This window comes from Salarias fasciatus, chromosome 13 (assembly GCF_902148845.1).
Source record: "Salarias fasciatus chromosome 13, fSalaFa1.1, whole genome shotgun sequence".
Classification (NCBI taxonomy): domain Eukaryota; kingdom Metazoa; phylum Chordata; class Actinopteri; order Blenniiformes; family Blenniidae; genus Salarias; species Salarias fasciatus.
This window is the reverse complement of record NC_043757.1, coordinates 28,572,659-28,588,233: the sequence shown is the minus strand read 5'-3', so window position 1 is coordinate 28,588,233 and position 15,575 is coordinate 28,572,659. Positions and strand designations below refer to the sequence as shown.

The following is a 15,575-nucleotide window of genomic DNA, read 5'->3' as shown; positions in this document are numbered from 1 at the left end:
TGGACTCGTCCTCCACAGCGCTTTTCCCACCAGCCTGAACAGGCTGCTGGCTTCAAAAGCCAGAGATAATCATGTCATTGGCAAATGATGCACTCAGATGCCCGAAGATGACTGAATGCAGAAACAAGTTGACTTGCTGAAAGATTGCAGGTTTATTATGGTGGAAATTCATAATTGCATGTTAATGGAGAGTCGGTCAAATCGGTCCACCAGGAAAGGTCCTTTCAGCCTGTCCACAGCAGCGTCCACTGCCTGCCGAGCCGGTCCAGGCTCCGGGCTCCAGACTCCAGGCTCCGGGCTCCGGGCTCCGGGCTCCGGGCTCCGGGCTCCAGGCTCCGGGCTCCGGGCTCCGGGCTCCGGGCTGCAGGCTCCAGGCTCCAGGCTCCAGGGTCCGGGCTCTGGGCTGCAGGCTCCAGGCTCCAGGCTCCAGGCTCCAGGCTCCAGGCTCCAGGGTCCGGGCTCTGGGCTGCAGGCTCCAGGCTCCAGGCTCCAGGGTCCGGGCTCTGGGCTCCAGGCTGCAGGCTGTAGGCTCCGGGCTCATCAGTTCCCGTACAGAAACACCGCAAACAACAAACCTGGAAACTTCACTGAGATTCCACTTCTGTCGTCTTCAAACCACAGCTTCAGCTGAACGCTTCAAGATATTTCACACGTTCAAACAGCTCAACTCGAGCACCAGGAGGAGGAGGAAGGGTTACAGCAGTCCAGACGGAGCTCCGGACACGAGGGTCCAGGTCCTGTTAGGGATGACTGGTCCCTTCATGTTGAGGCATCGTGGCTTTATTTAAAACACCACACTTGAACTGGGCCAAGGAACAGAATTACAGCACAGAACCAAAACACCAAGCATTCATAATGCACTAGAAGAGAAAGCTTTAATTTTCCTGTGGTCAGGAGGCATCAGCCACCTCAGCAGGGTCAGGGTCAGGGAACCACAGAGGAACCATCAGACTCTCACCCTGTGCAGCAACACTGAAATATCAGGGGTTGACTGGAGGTAAAGCTGTCCTGGTTTTGTTGCAGAGCTCAGAGCTGATTTGGAGCTGGCTGTGAAGAGGAAGAACGAGGTCCAGGCCGAGCTGGAGGCAGTGAGAGAGGAGCTGAGGGCGACCAGAGACCAGGTGAGGTCTTCATTCCACCGTTCAGGTCCAGGACACATGTCAATAGGAGAAGACTCCGAAGGGAAGACATCCCAGTCTGGGACTGAAGTTCACAGCTGGAGACGGAACTGGAGACAACGCAGACTGGAGTCAAGCAGTGAACAGTGGAGTGAACACAGAGTAATACCAGTCATACTGGATCTCAGTGGATCACAGGACTTCCTGTGGATCATACTGGATCTCAGTGGATCACATGACCTCCTGTGGATCACACTGGATCTCAGTGGATCGCAGGACCTCCTGTGGATCATACTGGATCTCAGTGGATCGCAGGACCTCCTGTGGATCATACTGGATCTCAGTGGATCGCAGGACCTCCTGTTGATCATACTGGATCTCAGTGGATCGCAGGACCTCCTGTTGATCATACTGGATCTCAGTGGATCAAGGACCTCTGGATCTCAGTGGATCACATGACATCCTGTGGATCACACTGGATCTCAGTGGGTCACAGGACCTCCTGTGGATCGCACTGGATCTCATTGGATCACATGACCTCCTGTGGCTCATACTGGATCTCGGTGGATCACATGACCTCCTGTGGATCCTACTGGATCACAGGACCTCCTGTGGATCATACTGGGTCTCAGTGGATCACAGCTCAATCACTTCAGGACTCATGGATGGGACAGTTTGACCCGGGGTCCTGGTCCTGTCCTCTGATGTTCGCAGCTCCTGAAGGAGGAACAGGACGGCGCCGTGCTGGCGGCGGAGACGCTGCGCCTGAAGAAGCTGCTGGGCAGCTACAACAGAGGTCAGCAGAGACCAGATCACCGGCTCCACACACACACTTCACACTCAGCCACACTCTGGTTCTGGTGAGATAAACATCGCTGCTCCTGCATGTCTGCATGTGCATGTTGGTCACTAATCCGTTCAGTGAGGGGAACCCTCACCTGTTCTGCAGCTGCAGCGATAGTCCATCGAGCTGTTCTCAGCTCTTCCCCCCGGTTCTTGGATGTTGCTTGCGCACCATTAAACCATTTGTTGTATTTCTTCACTAGCTTTGTGTTAAACAAAGAACACTCTCTGCAGCTACCTCTGTAAAACACAGCTACACCGTGAGCATGCTGGACTGACGTGGATGTGTTTGCAGTGTCTCAGCTGGCTGTGGAGGAGTATGAAGCTCTGCAGCACTCTCTGGACCTGGAGCGAGACCTGAGGACGGAGGCCGAGATCTTCGCCAGAACGGTCAGTTTGTTATCTTCTTATGTTTTTCTCTTGGCTCCATGGAGAGCCCCGTTGGACTTCCTCAAAGTTATGCTGAAAAGGAAAAGTTATCATCACATCAGGACCCAAACTAGTGCAGCCTTCTCCCTACCGGACATCGGCGTAAACCACAACATGGCCGTCCCTCCTTGTGAAGCCAACACAAGGCTTCATAAGGTGGGATGGAAGGTCCAAACATCTGAGAAGGTTTGGCAGAACCGAGTAATCCTGTATGAAAAGAAAACACAAGTGAGGGGGGATCGGAACTCACAGCCTCCCCAACCTGAACCAGAACAGTGTTCTCTGACTGGACTTCTGTTCCAGCCGCAGCATGTCCATAACCAACACCGTGTTCCAGCACAGGGGGGTCCACAAGTTCACTTCCCATCAGGACACCGTAGGCCTGAGGCTGATCTGATCTGCAGGGGTTTTAGAATCAAAAGCTTCAGTTAAATTGTTTCACTAGATCATGGATGTCCACATGTCCTGACAGCTCTGAGAACACGTCCATGTCCCTCATGTCCTGTCCAGATGGTGGTGGAGCAGAAGAAGCTGCAGAGACAGAGCCAGATCCTGATGCAGAGCTCCTCGCCCAGTCAGGCCCTGCAGGACGCCATGGGCCAGGTGGCTCAGCTCACCCAGCAGCTGGAGACCCAGAGGCTGGAGCACCAGAACCAGGTCTGTACCCCCACCTGCCCTGGAAGGTCTGATCCCAGTCTGTCCAGGAGGAGAAGACCAGGTCAGTCCAGAGGCTTGGACTCCACCAGCACCTCTGGACCCCCTGGAACCCCTGCCTCCACTTCCCATTGCCATGGTGACTAGTTGAATTGATGCTCCAGGGTTAGACTTTGTTTGATCTGCTGGATCCACTGGATCTGTTTTATCGTCCGCCTCACGTCTTCAGGTCTCCTCCGGCTCGCCGTCAGAAACAGACAGGAGGAAGTGGCGTGGAGGACGCTGTGCTCTCCTTTCCCTCATTTCTCAGTTATGTGTCTTAAAGCAAAACCACTTGAATCCTGAAATGCCTGCGCTGACCAGTGGCGTCCACGTTTCCTGCTGCGAGCAGCTGGTCAGGAGAGGGCGCTCCGTCTGTCCAGAGTACAGTCCTGGACAGCAGAAACGCCAGACAGCTTCAACTTCAGATAAATGATGATGTTTTAAACTGATATCCATGAAAACAAGACTTAATTAGCTGTGATTAGCCGGGGGAAATGCCTGGTGAATGGTCGCCGGCCGTGGCAGTAAGCAGAGGTCGGTGACCTGCCAGAGGAGTGATTAGAGCAGGAGAGCACCCGGCACCCCCCCCCCCCCCCCCCCCACCCCCTCTGGCATTGATGAGAACAATTAGAGCTGAGAGGGATCGCTGGTCTCTCATGGAGCCGGGGTGGAGGTGAGCCACATCCTTCATTTGAGGAACAATTACTGCGCTGGTGAAGGAACGGCGTGGAGCGAGGATGGCTGCATGTCAGCTGGCAGCCGTCCAGCTCTGTTTATCAGAGACGATCCACAGGAAGCACAGGATTGCTCCACATCAACACTCTGCTGAGGAACCAGCCTCTGCCTGCTGAAACCATGAGTTCCTTTAAAGAAGAGCAGAGACGTTTCCCCCTGAGGTCACCTCGGAGGCGGCAGTCTGTTGGAACAACTTAGTGGGCGGGGCTTGTTGTTTTCCTGTCTCGGGTTACTGAAGAGTCGGACCGAGACATGTTTGGTCTGGACAGGACAGGTGAAGCAGCACCTGAGAGATGGCCAGACCAGAACCAGCTTCAGCATCAAACCCAGACCCAGAGAGACGGAATCAGCACTGGACATGGGACAGAAAAGACACAGGACGTCTTTTCAGCACACAACAGGACAATGAGGGGGACAGGAAACCACTGAGACAGCGAGAAACAGGAAGAAGCATCCGTCCCAGAAACCATCTGTTATAGTGCTCGACGGGATGAGACACCGCTGGACAATACAGGACTGGACCCTGGACAGGTGAGACAGGACTGGACCCTGGACAGGTGAGACAGGACTGGACCCTGCATGACAGCAGTACAGCAGCTTGGTCTGCCTGGCGGAGGACCTGAACACCTGAACCAGGGAAGTGTTGGAATCAAAATGAGAAGCTGTGATGTTCCCCACCATGAAGACAGCAGAGTCTCCAGCTGGAGGACACCAGCTGGAGGACACCACCTGGAGGACACCAGCTGGAGGTCCGTGAGGTTAGCGTTGGGCCCAGACGGCGCGTTGGGCCCGGATGGCGCCGTGACACCGTGCTGAGGTCCATCATGTTGGCGTTGGGCCTGGACGGTGCCGTGATGCTGTGATGCTGTGCTGAGGTTCGTGAGGTTGGCGTTGGGCCCGGACGGCGCTTTGGGCCCGGATGGCGCTTTGGGCCCGGACGGCGCTTTGGGCCCGGACGGCGCTGTGACGCTGTGCTGAGGTCCATCATGTTGGCGTTGGGCCCGGATGGCGCCGTGACGCCGTGCTGAGGTCCATCATGTTGCCGTTGGGTCCGGACGGTGCCGTGACGCTGTGATGCCGTGCTGAGGTCCGTCATGTTGGCGTTGGGCCTGGACGGTGCCGTGATGCTGTGATGCTGTGCTGAGGTTCGTGAGGTTGGCGTTGGGCCCGGACGGCGCTTTGGGCCCGGACGGCGCTTTGGGCCCGGACGGCGCTTTGGGCCCGGACGGCGCTGTGACGCTGTGCTGAGGTCCATCATGTTGGCGTTGGGCCCGGATGGCGCCGTGACGCCGTGCTGAGGTCCATCATGTTGCCGTTGGGTCCGGACGGTGCCGTGACGCTGTGATGCCGTGCTGAGGTCCGTCATGTTGGCGTTGGGCCTGGACGGCGCCGTGACGCTGTGACGCTGTGCTGAGGTCCGTCATGTTGGCGTTGGGCCTGGACGGCACTGTGACGCCGTGACGCCGTGCTGAGGTCCATCATGTTGGCGTTGGGCCGTGACGGCGTGCTGTGTTCAGGTGCAGCAGATGGAGGAGCGGCTGAGGGGCAGCGAGGCCCAGAGGGAGCTGTCGGCGCTGCGGAGGAAGCTGGAGCTGCTGCAGGAGCAGAACGACGACCACGACCTCCGACGCTGCCAGGCGGAGCAGCAGGTCAAGGACCTGCGGCTTACAGGTGAGGATTTATTTAGAACTGTGACAAAGCGTGTGCTGCAGGGTATTGTGAGCGTGGAGGCCAGCGAGCAGTGTGGAGAGAGCAGTGTGTGTGTGTGTGTGTGTGTGTGTGTGTGTGTGTGTGTGTGTGTGTGTGTGTGTACTTGTACAGCTATATGCTGTGAGGACCTTTTGTGAGGACATTGGGTTTTTAACCTTACAAGTGAGGACAATTTGTGGAAAGTGAGGACATTTTTGCCGGTCCTCACTATTTCAGAGACCTTTTTTGGCCTTTTTCAGGGTTAAGACTTCATTTTTGGTTTAGGGTTACAATTAGGTTTAGGTTAGGTTTAGGGCATAGGTTAGGGTTAGGCATTCATTTTTGATGGTTAGGGTTAGGGTTAGGGGCTAGGAAATACATTATGTCAATGAATGTCCTCACAACATATAGCTGTACAAACATGTGTGTGTGTGTGTGTGTGTGTGTGTGTGTGTGTGTGTGTGTGTGTGTGTGTGTGTGTGTGTGTGGCTTGATGAAGAGTGTGACGGTGAGATCTTGCTTTGTGAGCTGCTGGAACTCGTCCGTCTCTGTCCTTGGTCCTGACCAGTGGAAGAGCTGCAGAAGAAGCTGCAGGCAGCGACCAACCCCCCCCCGGCCCCCGCCCCGGCCCCGGCGCCTCCTCCGCCGCCGCCTCCACCCGCCCCCGCCGCACCCACCAACCCGCTCAGGTGGGATTCCCTGGCTGTCTCTGGTCCTGAGTGGGGGAGTAGTGGAAGGTCCGCTGGTTCTGGTCAGGTCTGTCCTGGGCCCGGCTCAGCTGGAGCTCAGTCCGGTTGGATTAACAGCATCGTAGCCTGGACGCCCCGCCTGCAGCCAGACTCCTGCTGTTTGCTAAATATCTAACCAAATCAGAACAGAGCAATCTGACGTCTGTGAATTCAAAGTGATGTTGATTAAAGACGTCTAGTTTGTCCACTTCCTGCCGACCAGAGACAAAGTTGTGATGTTCCATTGCCTGTGCGGCCCGCTCCGACCTCCTGACCTCCGTCTGAAGCAGACGGGCCTCCATGATGCTGTTTGTCTGTAGGAGCGGCCGCAGACAGGAAGTGAGTTGGTTCTCAGGCTGTCCGTCTCGTCCGCAGCTCTCTGCTGTCCCTGATCCGACGGAGGAGAGACGTCAGCGCCGACGTCCCGCTGGTGGCTCGGGACTCCGGCCGGACGCCCAGTCCGACGCCCGGTACGTCTCACACCGCCGTCCAGCGTGTCCGTTTCAGTCCCAGGACCTTTCCTTTCTCCTCACATGAGCTAAAGCGATGCTGAGAAATTAATCCATCATTTGTTCCTCCAGAGTAGACTACTGTAACTCCTTGTTATCAAGAACCAATAACTGTCTAAAAAGTCTCCAAGTCGTTCAAAATGCTGCAGCAAGAGTTCTCACAAGAACCAGTGGGAGAGATCATATCACCCCAATATTAGCTTCCCTTCACTGCTTCCTGTTAAACCTGGAATAGAATTCAAAATCCTCCTCTTAACCTATAAAGCCCTGAACAACCAGGAACCATCAGATCTTAAACAGCTGTTCGTCCCAGACTGTCTCAGGAGAACGCTTCCTTCTCAGAGTGCTGGTCTGCTGGAGGTTCCTAGCAGAGTTGGGGTCCGTTACTCAAAGAAGTAAAGAGTTACCCGTTACTTGTTACTTTTGAAAAAAGTAGTGCCTTACACTACTTGATTACTCCATGGAAATAGTAAAGAAGTTACACTACTCGTTACTGCATAGTGGTCCGTGGAAGGATACACCAGGAACACAGCGGCTGAGTCTATGGCTTCTACCGCTGTGCTCCGGTATATCCTTCTGCGGAGCACTGCACATGCGCAGGTCTGTGTATCAAAACGTTATTTTAACGGATTGAAAAGAAAACACGTCTTTTAAAATGTTTTATAACCATTGGGATTTACTTCACGTGCTGATACGCCGTCCCCTGGACCACTGGAAGGAGGATTTTGTCCACTTTCGTCAGTCCAGCTCTGACTCCTCTTCACCTCCAGCAATTGAGCTAAGCTAACTACGATGCTAACAGCTGGGATCCAGCCACTGGATGCACAGACACAACAAAGGTATTTATGAGCTTGTCTAACTTTGTCAATGATAGGGAAAGGGCGTGGGTCCAAAATCTTCAGAGTATTCCTTTAAAAGGGGCATTTACAGTAGGAGGGAGTGCAGTGTTGTCAGTGGGGCACAGATTCATATAAGGCAACCAATTTTACCTTCACGGTTCCATCAGCCCTGACCCGGATAGCCAGTAGTTGCTCGTATGGCCACCGTTCATCTACTGGTGGTAATAAAAAGAGCTCTGCTTAAATAATAATATTTTGGTTGCTCTATTTGCAGTCATTGTAAAAGTAACGATCGTAGCGTTTCATTTGTAACGCTAGTTTAACTACCAATCTAGAAGGAGTAGTGCCGTTACACTACTCGTTCCCATCAAAGTAATTTAACTACTTGTGACGTTCGTTACTTGTAGTTATATACACAACTCTGGTTCCTAGGTTCTCTAACAGTAGAACAGGAGGTAGAGCTTTCAGATACCAGGCTCCTGTCATGTGGAACCAGCTCCAGTGTCTGTAAAGGAGGCTGACACAGTCTCGGTTTTTAAGACCAGGCTATTCAATAAAGCTTACAGTTAGGGGTCGCGTCCTCTCTCTCTCTCTCTCTCTCTCTCTCTCTCTCTCTCTCTCTCTCTCTCTCTCTCTCTCTCTCTCTCTCTCTCTCTCTCTCTCTCTCTCTCTCTCTCTCTCTCTCATATTATGTAACTGTTCTGTAAGGTGATGTTGGGAAAATGAGCCGTGGATTTATTGTATAAATCTGTGAACCTGTGTCCACTTCAGTGGAAATAAAATGATCTCTCGCTCTCTCTCTCTCTCTTTCCACTGTGGGAGACCAAAGAGTCAGAACACCAGAACCCTGGACCAAGAGGCTGTCTCTGAGGTGGACTAGAGCCGTGCTTGAGGGATCTCAGACAGAACATCAATCAGCTGATCCATTGAGACAGCCTGGACTCAATGGGTGTAATTCTAATTGGGCATCAAACAAAACAGCTGCTCCACTGATTAATGGAGGAACCCGGACCCAGTGGGTGTAAGGGTTACTGAACCCCGGGTTCTACCATGTGGAACCGGCTCCCAGCTCTGCTCCTTCTCTCGTTTCAATCTAATTTCATTGTATTGCTACGTGCCATTGATGATTGTTCCTCTTGTAGCCTCTGTACCGTGTTTATATATGAACTGTATGTAGATACAAGAACCTGTCTGTCCTATCTCCTTCTCTTTCTGTCCCCTCACCCCAACCGGGACAGCAGGAAGACCACCTCTGAGCCTGGTTCTGCAGGGTTCTCCTCTGAGCCTGGTTCTGCAGAAAGTCTCCTCTGAGCCCGGTTCTGCACGGTTCTCCTCTGAGCCTGGTTCTGCAGGGTTCTCCTCCTCTGAGCCTGGTTCTGCAGAAAATCTCCTCTGAGCCTGGTTCTGCAGGGTTCTCCTCCTCTGAGCCTGGTTCTGCAGAAAATCTCCTCTGAGCCTGGTTCTGCAGGGTTCTCCTCCTCTGAGCCTGGTTCTGCAGGGTTCTCCTCTGAGCCTGGTTCTGCAGGGTTCTCCTCCTCTGAGCCTGGTTCTGCAGGGTTCTCCTCCTCTGAGCCTGGTTCTGCAGGGTTCTCCTCCTCTGAGCCTGGTTCTGCAGGGTTCTCCTCTGAGCCTGGTTCTGCAGGGTTCTCCTCCTCTGAGCCTGGTTCTGCAGGGTTCTCCTCCTCTGAGCCTGGTTCTGCAGGGTTCTCCTCCTCTGAGCCTGGTTCTGCAGGGTTCTCCTCCTCTGAGCCTGGTTCTGCAGGGTTCTTCCTGTTAAAAGGGAGTTTTTCCTTTCCACAGTCTCTTATGCTGCTCATGTGGATCTGTTGGTTTTTCTCTGTAAAAGTGTCTCGAAATGACCGTGTTGTAATTGGCACTTCATAAATAAAGCTGAATTGAATTGAATTGAATTAGCTACAGTGAAGCTTCAGCGCCACCTGCTGTCTTAAGCGTCGCATGGTGTCTGTACGTTGTCGGTATCGACTCAGTATCGGGTCAGAGAGGCCACGAGCACAACGCAACAGATACAACGCACCAGCAAAACACCACAACACAACAGATACAACATCACGATGCACCACCAAAACATCACAACAGAGAAGATAGAACACCACAGCACAACAGATACAGAATCACAACGCAACAACAAAACATTACAACACAACAAATACAGGAGCACAATGCACGAGATACAAGAGCACAATGCAACAGATCCAGCACCACAACACAACAGCAGAACACCACAAAAACATTATGTTGCAGTGTGCATCAGTGTTGCTACACACACAAAGGGTCTTGTTGCTCTTGTTACTTTCTTCGGGTTAGGATAGAGCGTCTCGCTGTCGCTGTCGGCCACCGCCGACATGTTTAGTTCACTCGTGACGCTCGCTAACTGGGAGCCACGCTAGCTAGGAGCCGTGCCGCTACCACTGCTCTGCTGTGTTTATATGTGGGGGGGTGGGGGGGGGTGGGGGTGGGGGGGTGGGGTGGGGGTGGGGGGGGGGGGGGGGGTGCTGCAGGAGGGAAACGGAGCAAGACAGAAGAACAGGAGCGGATTTTGAAAATACACTTCAACACGTTTCAGGTGCCACTAGATCCTCTATACGATATTATCATGTGCGCATTTTGAACACGATATTGAAATTTCATACCACGATTATCGTCAATACCGGTTTACCGTGACAGCCCCAGAATGGATCCTCGGTCTGGATCCTCAGTCTGGATCCTCGGTCAGATCCTCGGTCAGATCCTCGATCAGATCCTCGATCAGATCCTCGGTCTGGATCCTGCTGAATCTCCCTTGTGAGCCAGATTTGGGTCTGAGTCTGGGCTCTGGCTGCTCTCGCCTCTATGGGCTCCTTGTCTCTGCGCCGCTTGTTCATTTGGTGTTTTATTCTCTTCACGGCCGTTTTGTTTCGTGCTTGGCGGCGGGGAACTCTGCTCTCTGTTCTGCCTTTCAGACTTTATGATTTGAACCTTTTTCTGTGCAAATCAAAGTAGCTTGTGTGCAGAAGGACAAACGCAACAAATGGTGCGTGAGAAATTCAGACACAGCTTTCGGCCTATTTGGTCAAGATGTTAAATTCTTCAGTTTGTGCAAACAAAGAGGGAGCCTTGACTCCGAGCGGAGGAGACGGGGTGTTGACGGCGCCGCCGCACGGCGTCCTCATTTGGCTAAGCAGTTTGTGAATGCGGGCTGAATTGGGCACTATGCTCAGGGTATTTGTTGGAATCACATACCGGGCTGAATAGGTGCCACCCAAGGATCTTCTACTCTGACACCTGAATAATAGACTCTTTCTGAGCACTGGAGGAAAATATTTCACTATTACTCCGACACAAAGTGGGTTTTGTGCAGCATTTAAAGACATCTTACTAGCAGTCCTGCTATTGTGCGGCCATTCAATGGTCGGCGTCAGAAAATTAAATATTCGCGATGCTTTGGAACAGAGTGGAGCTCCAGCAGAATGTGAGTCTCTGCCTGTGAAAGAGGAAGTGCTGAATGCAGAGTGAACTCCACAGGTGTGTTCACTGCAGAGTGAACTTCACAGGTGTGTTCACTGCAGAGTGAACTCCACAGGTGTGTTCACTCCACAGTGAACTCCACAGGTGTGTTCACTGCAGAGTGAACTCCACAGGTGTGTTCACTGCAGAGTGAACTCTACAGGAGTGTCACTCTAGAGTGAACTCTACAGGAGTGCTCACTGCAGAGTGAACTCCACAGGTGTGTTCACTGCAGAGTGAACTCTACAGGAGTGCTCACTGCAGAGTGAACTCCACAGGTGTGTTCACTGCAGAGTGAACTCCACAGGTGTGTTCACTGCAGAGTGAACTCTACAGGAGTGCTCACTGCAGAGTGAACTCCACAGGTGTGTTCACTCCACAGTGAACTCCACAGGTGTGTTCACTGCAGAGTGAACTCCACAGGTGTGTTCACTGCAGAGTGAACTCCACAGGTGTGTTCACTCCAGAGTGAACTCTACAGGAGTGTTCACTGCAGAGTGAACTCCACAGGTGTGTTCACTGCAGAGTGAACTCTACAGGAGTGTTCACTGCAGAGTGAACTCCACAGGTGTGTTCACTCCAGAGTGAACTCTACAGGAGTGCTCACTCTAGAGTGAACTCTACAGGAGTGCTCACTGCAGAGTGAACTCTACAGGAGTGTTCACTGCAGAGTGAACTCTACAGGAGTGTTCACTGCAGAGTGAACTCTACAGGAGTGCTCACTCTAGAGTGAACTCTACAGGAGTGCTCACTGCAGAGTGAACTCTACAGGAGTGCTCACTCTAGAGTGAACTCTACAGGAGTGCTCACTCTAGAGTGAACTCTACAGGAGTGCTCACTGCAGAGTGAACTCTACAGGAGTGCTCACTCTAGAGTGAACTCTACAGGAGTGCTCACTCTAGAGTGAACTCTACAGGAGTGCTGCGGCCTCCGTGGCCTCAGGTCGAGGCTGCAGAGGAACCGGGCTCCTAAACCTCGTCCTCCTGTCTCCCTTCAGAGGCGGACGTCCGGCAGCAGGCGGTGGACGAGATGATGCAGAGGATCAAGAGAGGCGTCCAGCTGCGTCCCGTCGGCCGGGCGGCCGGCGGGCCCCGGAGGCAGGTAACCCAGACAGCAGACCGCCGCCACCGGCTGCTCCGCTGCTCCGGACGGACTCGGCCGTAACATTATGACCACCGACAGCTGCAGCGGGGGGGGGCGATGGATGGATGGACGTATAGACAGATTGATGGACAGACAGAGGGACTGATGGACAGCAGTGGTTAACTGCTCCCTTAAAAAAGTTGTTGAGGAACAGTTTGAAGTGTTGATTCTGAACCTCTAAAACTAAATGGAGTGGAGAATTGTCTGTCTGTCTGTCTGTCTGTCTTCCTGCCCGTCCGTCCGTCCGTCCATCAGTCCTACTGCTGGTTTACCTGTTCAGTGTCAGCTCAGTGGTCATAAAGTTCTGGCTGATAGAAATGAGCAACTCCACTAATAAAATGAAATAAAGACCAGTTTTACTCAACGACCTTCTGAGAAGAAAGCAGGACGAAAAGACATGAGGAGAGGATGGAGGACGAGGAGCTGCCACACACACACACACACACACACACACACACACACACACACGACCTGAGGACATGAGACAGAGGTCTGGGACATCTGGACAGATGACGCTGTGTGATGGAGACAGAAACACTTTGTGTCTTTGTTGAGCTGGCAGCAGCGTCTTAGGTTGTCTTCGTCCCTTTCTGTCTGTCCCCGTCCCTGCCTGTCCGTCCCTGCCTGTCCATCCCTGCCTGTCCGTCCCTGCCTGTCCGTCCCGTCCCTCTCTGTCCGTCCCTGCCTGTCCGTCCCGTCCCTCTCTGTCCGTCCCTCTCTGTCCGTCCCTCTCTGTCTGTCCCGTCCCTGCCTGTCCGTCCCTGCCTGTCCGTCCCGTCCCTGCCTGTCCGTCCCGTCCCTGCCTGTCCGTCCCTGCCTGTCCGTCCCTGCCTGTCCATCCCGTCCCTGCCTGTCCGCCCCGTCCCTCTCTGTCCGTCCCTCTCTGTCCGTCCCGTCCCTGCCTGTCCGTCCCTGCCTGTCCGTCCCTGCCTGTCCGTCCCGTCCCTCTCTGTCCGTCCCTGTCTGTCCGTCCCGTCCCTCTCTGTCCGTCCCTCTCTGTCCGTCCCTGCCTGTCCGTCCCGTCCCTGCCTGTCCGTCCCTGCCTGTCCGTCCCGTCCCTGCCTCTCCGTCCCTGCCTGTCCGTCCCGTCCCTCTCTGTCCGTCCCTCTCTGTCCGTCCCTGCCTGTCCGTCCCTGCCTGTCCGTCCCGTCCCTGCCTGTCCGTCCCTGCCTGTCCGTCCCGTCCCTGCCTCTCCGTCCCTGCCTGTCCGTCCCGTCCCTCTCTGTCCGTCCCTCTCTGTCCGTCCCTGCCTGTCCGTCCCTCTCTGTCCGTCCCGTCCCTGCCTGTCCGTCCCGTCCCTGCCTGTCCGTCCCTGCCTGTCCGTCCCGTCCCTCTGTGAAGCAGCCTGTCCTGCAGTCTGAGGCTGTTGGAGCGTCGGTGTGTGGGATTATCTAAGAGCTTCTTGTTTTGATAAAACATGACATCTGGCCGAGACGTCTTTTAGTCCGCCCGTTCCTCCACCTCAACAGCTCCACCAAATTAGATAGCATTAGGACCTGCTCCAGCAGGTAATTATCGGTAATGAGGATGGGAAAATTGATGTGACTGAAAATGATTGTGTGTTGACACATTTGCGTCTTGTAGAAAGCATACGTCCTCCTGCTCCTACAGCCTGCTCTCTGCGGTAAGAGGCGCCGTTTAGCCTCTAAGTGCTGGATGAGGAAAAATAAGTATAATGTGTGTCAGACTGCTGTTTATTTACCAAGCCCGTCTCTTCCCTTCTATTTTGCTTTTATCAGATGGAGCCGCTGCCCTCTAATTCTGCCATCCAGGAACTTAAAGGAATCATGGTAATGGGACTTTAAGACAATCAGCCGTCCTCACAAGCCGCGGTTTGCCGGCTGAACTTCCACTGTGTTTCTGCCGCCTTTGTTTTGCTCATCCGGAGAGGATCTCTGCTTTAAATACCACCAAATCTAATGGAAACGGAGGTTTTCAGCCAGCGTGAAGCCAGAAGCCACGTCTGATGTTTCTTCTACAAACTGACGGCGATGTTCCATCGAGTCAAACCTCATCTGTCACGCTTTATTATTAAAATATAATGTCAAGTCTGGTAAATACCGCTTTAAAAATGATTCCATTGGCCAGCAAACACCCTTTATGTTGAATATAAAGAAAATATGTCTTCCAGGAAGAGAGCTACAAATTCTATATGGAAGAAAAGATCTTCGTAGTTAAGTGGAATTCTTCAGTGTTTGAAGCAAACGTCATATTTAGGGAAACAGCTGCTTCTTGTCAAACTGAAGTGACGCTTCCTTCAGTCTGAAATGATTCTACCATCAGGAGTTCAGTGCCGTTGTACACAATGCTAATGCTAATGCTAAAGCTAGCAGCAGCCTGTGGAGCATGGCAGAGAGAGACAGCAGCTTCACAGCTGTTCACACAGAGAAGTAATGTAAAGTTCCTGCCTTTCTGGAGCAGAACGTTGTGAACGCCTGAGGCGAGGCGGAGCTGCTCCTCACGGACGCCGCTCTCTGATGAGACCATGTGACTCCTCTGTTCTCTTCACCCTCCAGGAGAAGGTCTCCAGAAACGCCCCTCAGACGAAGCGCGCCGTGAGCGGCTCCTCCGGCCAGGACGACGAGCTGCAGAGGATCCTGCTGCGGCGCAGGGTCGCTCTGGAGGCCCGGCCGGACCCCGGTACGATCCCCGCCTCCACTGCACGCACGCACTGTTCACACCGCCGGGAGCGTGCACGAGGCTTCACGTGGAGATCTGCAGGGATCCTGCCTGCTGATGGCGGTTTGCTCTCTCTGCAGGTCTCTGATGGATCCAGACCTCCGGATCTTCAAGGCTCCTCAAATAAAACTCCACATTCAGAAGCGCTCTTGTAGTTTTTCCTGTGTGCTCCGGCCGGAACGCCCGCTGAGCGAGCGCAGTGTTCTCCAGCCGGACCAGGCTACAGGAACAGGAGTGTGTGAGGCTGTGGCTGCCGTCAGTCACACGATTCACAGGGACCCTTTAAACCACATCTCCAGGGTTCACACACACACACACACACTCGCACACACTCACACTCACACACACACACACACACACACACACACTCACACACACCCTCCTATCAGGCCGGTGTGTTACCAGGTGAGCTGCTCATTTCTTTATGATTGCTGAAGCAACAGTTTTACAAACCAGGCTGTTTTATCAAAACACTTAACACAAGTCACACAACCCAGACACACAAACAGACACACAAACTGCAAAATACATCCTTTATCCTGCCAGATGAGGCACCGCAATCAAACTAACCACAAAACCACACGTTTACTCCCGCACACACACATTTGTTCACATCAGCTGATGGTCTTGAAGCTAAACACTTCAGTGCAGAATGAAAAGCTC

At 53.4% G+C, this 15,575-nt stretch overlaps 1 protein-coding gene across 1 annotated transcript in view; it reads left to right on the top strand.

The window, feature by feature from the left end:
• shtn1 (shootin 1) overlaps positions 1-15,067 on the top strand; it is a 34,881-nt gene extending 19,814 nt beyond the window's left edge. The window contains exons 6-16 of the mRNA XM_030106517.1: positions 1,024-1,121; positions 1,833-1,914; positions 2,257-2,351; positions 2,901-3,047; positions 5,339-5,492; positions 6,079-6,199; positions 6,614-6,708; positions 12,088-12,191; positions 13,973-14,023; positions 14,750-14,873; positions 14,993-15,067. Of these exons, the coding sequence (XP_029962377.1) occupies positions 1,024-1,121; positions 1,833-1,914; positions 2,257-2,351; positions 2,901-3,047; positions 5,339-5,492; positions 6,079-6,199; positions 6,614-6,708; positions 12,088-12,191; positions 13,973-14,023; positions 14,750-14,873; positions 14,993-15,000 (1,079 nt within the window). The 3' untranslated portion in view covers positions 15,001-15,067. The remainder of the gene's footprint in view (positions 1-1,023; positions 1,122-1,832; positions 1,915-2,256; positions 2,352-2,900; positions 3,048-5,338; positions 5,493-6,078; positions 6,200-6,613; positions 6,709-12,087; positions 12,192-13,972; positions 14,024-14,749; positions 14,874-14,992) is intronic.
• Positions 15,068-15,575: the final 508 nt, after the last annotated feature.